Source organism: Puma concolor, chromosome C2 (assembly GCF_028749965.1).
Source record: "Puma concolor isolate L17-30 chromosome C2, mPumCon1.1.hap2, whole genome shotgun sequence".
Classification (NCBI taxonomy): Eukaryota; Metazoa; Chordata; class Mammalia; order Carnivora; family Felidae; genus Puma; species Puma concolor.
In genome coordinates, this window is record NC_141675.1 from 82,591,372 (window position 1) to 82,599,958 (window position 8,587).

The 8,587-nt window shown below is 35.4% G+C and overlaps 1 protein-coding gene across 3 annotated transcripts in view; it reads left to right on the forward strand.

Moving 5' to 3' along the window:
• OSTN (osteocrin) overlaps positions 1–8,131 on the forward strand; it is a 54,773-nt gene extending 46,642 nt beyond the window's left edge. For 2 of the 3 annotated variants that reach the window (XM_086675002.1, XM_025914062.2), the window contains 2 exons: positions 3,100–3,196; positions 8,040–8,131. In XM_086675002.1, coding sequence (XP_086531128.1) covers positions 3,100–3,184 — 85 coding nt within the window. In that variant the 3' untranslated portion in view covers positions 3,185–3,196; positions 8,040–8,131. Of the gene's footprint in view, positions 1–3,099; positions 3,197–5,555; positions 5,593–8,039 lie in introns of all 3 variants that reach the window. The other variant, XM_086675003.1, reaches the window with a different exon arrangement.
• The last annotated feature ends 456 nt before the right edge of the window (positions 8,132–8,587 follow it).

An 8,587-nucleotide genomic window follows, 5' to 3' on the forward strand; every position in this document is an offset into this window, starting at 1 on the left:
GACTTAAAACAACACAAATTTATTATCTTATAATTCTATAGGTCAGAAGTCCTATACAACAGTCCCCATATGTCATTCTATACCACTTTTCTCTGTCTCCTTTTCAGTTAAGTGTAGCCATATGATTGCTAGCCACTGTGTAGCCTCTCAATCTCTCCCTGATAGCTGCTCTGTGCTCTCTTTTGCCCAATCTGCCAGCTGGATACAGAAGTCAAGAGGTCAGCAGTCCACACTCCTTGGAGACAATAGTGGAGAATTCATTTCCTGCTTATTCACGTTGTTGGCAGAATTCAGTTCATTTTGGTTGTAGGACTGAGGTTCTCATTTTCTTCTGAGAACTTCTAAAGGTCACAGCATTCCTTGATTCTTGATCCTTTCCTTCATCATCAATGCCAGGAGTGGTGGGTTAAGTCCTTCTCAGTTTGCAGCCCTCTGACCCACTCTTCCTCAATCACTTTTAAAAATCTTCCACTTTTAAGGAGGCTAGACCACATTGGGCCTACCCAGAAAATCCAGAATAATTCTCTCATCTCAAGGTCCTTATTAATCATATCTGCAAAGTCTCTGTTGCTATGTTAGGTGACATAGATTCTGTGGGTTATGGTGTGAACATCTTTGAGGAGGTCTTGTTCTTACTACCACAAGGAAAATAATTGCTTAAAATAAAAGTCTATAAATTTACTTATATGAATAACACAAAATAAAAAAGAGACATTTTCTTTTTTCAACAGTAATTATTTATAATTACATCAGAATACCTAAAGTACAGATGATATACATAATTTCCCTATGATGCTTTATCATTAATTTTATGCTAATTTGACAGATAACATGTTTCCTCATTGATTAGCAAGTCAAAAAATACGTAGCCAATGTAGTGTCAAGAAATCCAGAAGTACAAATGATAGACACCTCTTAAGAAGGTATGTTTAAAAATATTTTTTAATGTTTATTATTTTTGAGAGAGAGAATGAGTGGGGAGGAGGCAGAGGGAGGGAGACACAGAATCTGAGGCAGGCTCCAGGCTCTGAGCTGCCAGCACAGATCCTGACGTGGGGTTGGAACTCACTAACTGTGAGATCATAACGTGATCTGAAGTCGAACACTAAACCAACTGAGCCACCCAGAAGTCCCTTAAGAAGGTATGTTTTTTAGAAATCTGAAGAATAGAGGCAGAGGTATGTCTAGGTTAAGGATAAGCACTAAATATGTTTTTTTCAGCTTTCTCCCCACTGAGCAAACTGTTGTCTAGCAGACAGCCTTATAAAGATCATACAAACAATGCTACCTGCATTGACTAGCAAAACTAAGGGCCAACTTGGAAATGAAGATGAATGTTAATCAACAGAAAAGAAGGCTGAGTTAGGTAAAAACAAAACACAAAAAAAACCATAACATGGCGTCATTCTTACAATATCATTTGAGAATAGATCCATATCAGGTTCAATGTCCATTTTTATCATCTTTGTCTACACAGTACAAAGCATAGTACCTGGTTTCTACAAAGCAATAGGTAAATATTAATTACCACCAAATTTATTGTTTTAATTACAATCAAGCAGTGTTTATACAATGTTCTATATGTAAGACACAGCAATAAAAATCCCCTGTGTTTCCATTATTCTCTATACTTTTCAGAGTTTTTAAATAAATTATTTACCTAATAGTGATATGAGGAATCCTGATAAGGTAAAAATTTGGCATCAATAAAAATGAGAGATTTTTCTTCTTATTTTTATTAAATCATTACCCATCTGTGAGTACTTAGTTATAGGTTTTTGAAAGCAAAGGCTGTGTCTGATTTATCAATCCCAAGACAGCCAGAAAAATAACTTTATATATAGTAGTTACATGATCAATGATAATAGGAAAAAATAATAGATATTGAAATTTTCATTAATTTTTGGTGTTTAAATTGTGTAGTATATATTGACAATATAATGCAAATAATTAGAATAGAAGCTGTTCAAAATGTTTTGAACAAATCTTTTTAACTCTTTAAGCTGTTGAAAATTGGTTAAGTTGCCTCTATCTTCATTAGGAAGGCTCAAAACTTCTCACAGCTCCATGGCCAGTGAAAGTCATGTACTGAGCATTCTGAGACCTCCCCATTAGGATTTTGATTTGATAGAACTAAAGCATGGCAATAACAAATCCAATTAAGATGTTTCTTCTTTCTAAAGAGAGAATTGATAGGACATACAAGCTAGAAGGTCTCTTGTAGGATTTTTAAACTTTATTTTAAATTTTTTATCTATTTATTTATTTATATTAATATGTATTTTTGGAGAGACAGAGTGTGAGTGGAGAAGGGACAGAGAGAGGGAGAGGGAGACACAGAATCTGAAACAGGCTCCAGGCTCTGAGCTGTCAGCACAGAGCCCAATACAGGGCTCAAACTCGGGAACGGCAAGATCATGCCCTAGGCTGAAGTCGGACACTTAAGCAACTGAGCCACCCAGGTGCCCCTAAACTTTATTGTAATAATGAAGCTTTTTTTTTTTTTTCAAACAGTATTTGGCACAGAGACTATGTAACAGACATAGACCATTGTGTACCAAGTGTATCTGGGTAAAATCTGAGGGAAGACAAGAGAGATGCACTTCACATTCAATGTTGGCATCAGCACTTTTTCCTCTCCCACTACCATTTTTCCCTTGAAGAACCATTTTTCCCTTGAAGAACCATTTTGAGGCAGAGATTGGGGAAAACCACTGACAGACTTCAATCTTCTTCTATTATCAAATGAATACACCAAGATTTGAAGCAGGAAGGGACTTACCCAAGCTAAACACCTAGCAAATTGATATGCTAATAAGACCCAACTCTCAACTGCACTGTTTGGTTTGGATAAGTCATTTAATTTCTCTAAGCTTCTGATTCCTCAGATGTGACATGGAGGTAGGTATACCCACTTTAACAGATGTTGAAAGGATAAGAGATAGTGTCTGGCATATAGTGGGCACTGATGAAAGGTAACTATCATATGTATGCCCACTCCCAAAGACAGTGCCCAGATCTGCAAGAAATAAAGGAGCAAAAGTCATTAATTAATAACTTGGACTTCGGCTTAGAAATGTTCTACGTGGTTTATTACAGGAAAGTAGTAGATCATCCAAAAAGGCGATTTGGTATCCCTGTGGATCGGATTGGTGGAAACCGTCTCTCAAATTCCAGAGGCTAATTGATTCCAACTGTGAGTACCATTTGGCAAAGTAACAATATATGCAGGCTTCTGATTAATGTTTTGCCATGGGCTAATTGATTCAGTTGATTTATAAATTGCCCTTTTGATTTCCTAGGTTATAAAATAACTTTTTCAACATTTCTGTACTCAATAATATATTGATGCTAAATAACTTAAATGACATTAAAGAAGCAAGAGAGGGGCGCCTGGGTGGCGCAGTCGGTTAAGCATCCGACTTCAGCCAGGTCACGATCTCGCGGTCCGTGAGTTCGAGCCCCGCGTCAGGCTCTGGGCTGATGGCTCAGAGCCTGGAGCCTGTTTCCGATTCTGTGTCTCCCTCTCTCTCTGCCCCTCCCCCGTTCATGCTCTGTCTCTCTCTGTCCCAGAAATAAATAAACGTTGAAAAAAAAAATTTAAAAAAAAAAAAAGAAGCAAAAGAATGTCCGAGATATATTTCACCAAAAAAAAGATTCAGTTATTCTCCCAGATTCTTAAATAACTATTGAGTATTAATATGTGAACAATGGTTAAAATTCTAATTGATGTAATAAATCACCTTCACATGTACATAACTGTGTGCTAATCCCTCTATTATGAAGAAGACACATTTCAGTGACACATACCATTTTGTTGCTGATAACTACATTCCCAGAATTATGATAACATGGAACATAGGAGAGCGAATGATGTAGCAGAAAGAGTATAGGCACAGAATCAGAACACCTAATCAAAATCCTGGTTCTGTCATCATTCATTATCTTGTTTCCATGAAGATACCTTATTTCTCTATGTCTTGTACACTTACATAATAACACGGTGATTGTATTGTGATACATAGTGTGGTGTTGTGAATATTAAATTAGATGCATATAGTAGTCTAGAATGTATTGGACACATAGTACATGCAAGTGATAACATCTTAGATTATAGTTCTGAAAATTTACTCTGCACTAGACCCTATACTTAGTGCTGTCCACACATAGCTTCATTTAATCATCATGTTCCATAAAGTAGGTCCTATTACTCTCTCCAGTGCCTTGAGAAACAGTACAGTATAAGGGGTAAAACTGCCAACCAGAGAGGTCAGTTTTCTAGTCAAATCCTAATTCATCTGTTAGCTGTGGGATCTTGTTGAAATTCTGAAATCCCCCTCCGTAAAATGAGGATAATAATAAGTTCTATCACATTACATTGTGCAGAGGACTAAATCTGATATACAATATACATTTAGAATAGCGTCTGACATGTAGTAGTCAATAATAATAATTATTATTATTTTATTATACAAATAAGTAAAAAGCTTAGATATATTAATTAATTCACAATGCCATATAGCTAGTAAGTGATGTAAGTAGAATTCAAATCCAGAAAACTTAAATTCTAAGCTTATATTTTAATAAGTATATTCAGTCATACATATTATATGTTTTAAACAGTAAATTTTATTTTTTTAATTTTTTTTATTTTTTTTTATTTTTTTATTTTTTTTATATATGAAATTTATTGTCAAATTGGTTTCCATACAACACCCAGTGCTCATCCCAAAAGGTGCCCTCCTCAATACCCATCACCCACCCTCTCCTCCCTCCCACCCCCCATCAACCCTCAGTTTGTTCTCAGTTTTTAACAGTCTCTTATGTTTTGGATGTCTCCCACTCTAACCTCTTTTTTTTTTTTTTTCCTTCCCCTCCCCCATGGGTTCCTGTTAAGTTTCTCAGGATCCACATAAGAGTGAAACCATATGGTATCTGTCTTTCTCTGTATGGCTTATTTCACTTAGCATCACACTCTCCAGTTCCATCCACGTTGCTACAAAAGGCCATATTTCATTTTTTCTCATTGTCACGTAGTACTCCATTGTGTATATAAACCACAATTTCTTTATCCATTCATCAGTTGATGGACATTTAGGCTCTTTCCATAATTTGGCTATTGTTGAGAGTGCTGCTATGAACATTGGGGTACAAGTGCCCCTATGCATCAGTACTCCTGTGTCCCTTGGATAAATTCCTAGCAGTGCTATTGCTGGGTCATAGGGTAGGTCTATTTTTAATTTTCTGAGGAACCTCCACACTGCTTTCCAGAGCGGCTGCACCAATTTGCATTCCCACCAACAGTGCAAGAGGGTTCCCGTTTCTCCACATCCTCTCCAGCATCTATAGTCTCCTGATTTGTTCATTTTGGCCACTCTGACTGGCGTGAGGTGATACCTGAGTGTGGTTTTGATTTGTATTTCCCTGATAAGGAGCGACGCTGAACATCTTTTCATATGCCTGTTGGCCATCCGGATGTCTTCTTTAGAGAAGTGTCTATTCATGATAAACAGTAAATTTTAAACATAAAATCTAAGCAATATGTTTTTTCCCAGGAAAGGCTACAGAGAATGCATCCTCTCTCCCAAGCAGGTAAGACAACCTGGAACTGTTTGACAATTTCAAGCTACAGAAGAGAAAACTCTGCTTTTTATTTCTCTCAAGATGATGCTTAAACCAAATCTGCAAAGTCCCCAAGAGCATCACATTAGCCCTGAACCTCTCAACTTGAATCATGCCTGTTTTTTTCTCTTTGTCAAATGCTCTAAACCACAATGAGAAGTCAATATTTTACTTCAACTTTCTTATTCTCAGAATGACTTAGTTAAAAGAATCTTTTCTTGTCCACAGAGCTCTTGATCAATGAAGTTATGAAGTTACTGAATGTCCACAAATAATGGGGAGGGGGTGATGCTTAATGAATACTGTGACGAACAGTGCGTTTTGAGCAGTAGATCTTCAAAACATAGATCAGACTTTCTTTACATCTAGAGATATACCAAGTATGGTCACTCTTTAAGATTGTTAAAAATCACCACCTTATATCTGAGAAAGATCTAACTAATTGCTATTACAAACCAAGTAACTCCTTGAAATCAGGATCACAATCCTCCAGTTTCTTGATGTATTGATAACATTATGACACTGAGATTAAAACTTTGATCAGTTTCCACCTGTTCTCTATCACCTTGGACATCCCATTTGGTATCTCTGAATTAAGCCAAAACAGGTTATGATAAGAAAAAAATCATTCAGGAAACTCATTTCCATATAATTTCATATGAAGTTTTAGACCATATAAACTCCAGAGAGCTACTAAACTATCAAAAGGTAGTTGAATTAATATAATGTCTCCCGAATCACTATGGGTGAAATCCAAATTAATATATTATGTCCTTCATTTAATAGGCTTTGTTGAGTATCATGAAAATCACTGTCCTTGTTATTAAAGTTTCACGATGGTATATCACAGAAGAATAGGTTTAGAATAAAACTTAACATCATATATTTTCTTTTTCTCTTTTGTCAATCATTGCAAGTGCACCTGCTCAACCATTAGGTTTCTATTTATTATTTCCTGCCATGATCACCAGGATTTCTCAGATGCTTTTTTACTTCCTCATGTGAAGTTTTATGTTTTATGGTTTATGAATAATAAAAAACATAAAAATAGATTTCTAATTTCCATTTAACTTTTCAAAACAATTTTTGGTATATTATTTCTTATTGGTACAATATTTTTTGGATTAAGTACTAAGAGATTCAAGAATATAAGGTCTATTTTAATCCAATCCTTTTGTTTTGTTTTGTTTTTAACAAATGAGGACATTGGGTCTGTGAGAGGAAATTGATTTGCTCAAAATTGTACAGGCTCTCAGACAGAGCAAGGTCCAGGACTCAGGTCTCTAGACTTCTAGACCAAAGTTCTCTTCATCACCTATAAGGTCCTCAGGGTATAATTGTCATTGTTGGATGCCAATTTCTCTGGTTATACATTTCTAAAACAAACAGAAGCAGTATGTCTGACTGTGAAAATCTTTGTTCCGCTTCTGTAGGAGTTAATGTAGGCTCTTTTAGACCAGGTTTATTTGTGGGTTTTCACCTTCTGGGTTTCACTGTAAGTGTTCACACTAAAAGTGAAACTGGTTCTAATTGTGGAAGTTTTGCTTATTATTTTGAGTTTAGGTCTAGATACAGCTGCTTTATATTACCTAGTTTGCAGAACAAATGCTAACCTCTTCTCTGCTATATTTTGGAAAGGAAGATAATCTGGTATTTGCACAATGTCTTCCTCAAGTCATTAACATATTGGACCAAAATTTTGAGTTTTGAGTTTTTTATAGCCTTCTGCTCTAAACAACTTAAATTCAGAGAGGTGTTTTCTCTAAGTGCAGTTAGCAAGTTCTAGGCCATTGAAATCAGGGTGCCTTCCTGATCAAATTTGGTAGAAATAGGACTATTGATTATGCTACCCCTTGCTGCCATATGCACTAAGACTTTTAAGAATGTAAGGCACATGTTGCTTTATTATACTGACAATTTTTTTATTTTAAAACAATTTTGACACACTATCATTCAAATATACTGACAGAACTCTCAAAGAGCAGAAATGCCATGTTTAAATTCCAGTATTATGATTGTTCCCCTTTGAGCAAAATATACAACAATTATCAATATGTTAGCATAGCAATAAACAGGAAGTAGTAGTCAGATTTTCTTTATCTTTCTTATATATGTCATGGCAACATCCTTGAACCAAGATTGAAAATGGAAAGAAATAGAATAGAGCAGGTACCCAAAGAAAGGAACTGTGACTTGAGAATAAGCACCTAGTTTATACGTTGAAGATATTCTTCCTAATGCATTTTGATCTGTAATTATAATTTTGTGTTATTGTCTTTGCAATAAAAATATGTCCTAGAAATAAAAGGTATAATGAAACATCATGTAGTTTTAGTTCTTCTCAAGCGAAGTTGATGGTATTCCCCTTATCTATGGAGTTCTCGTAGCTTTAACAATTTCAATTTTTGTTTTTGCAGACACAACTTCCCTGGGTGAAATCACAGAAACATGGAAGATGCTTCAGTGAAGTTCTTTACACTCCTTAATGATTAAACTTTTAAGGAACTGATCTTCTGCAAATCCTTTCCACAGTTTGAACTTCAGTCCATCACATCACAGTATTGTTACAGCTTTAATTAAATTACGCAGACCACTTCAATGTGTGGATATTTTTTAAATATACATTTTAGCTAACGGGAATGGTTACCTAGCCCCAAACTTTACTTTTCTAAGAAACAATGAAAAAACACAATACAGTGAAATACTTTCTATATTCCCACTTACATTTATCCAGTTGAAGAATAATAACTGAAGACTGATTTGTTTCTGTAAAACTTAGGTAGGATCTATTTGTTCATTATTGAGGAACATGGAAAGACAATATTGTATATGTTCTGTTAAATATTTTTTCTTCTCTTTTATCCTTTTCCTGGGAGCCTCTTTGGAAATGATAATGAGATTAGGCTTCTCTTAACGTATTCAAATTACAGTCAGGTTCAACCAAATAAAGCACAGCCTCAGTTCC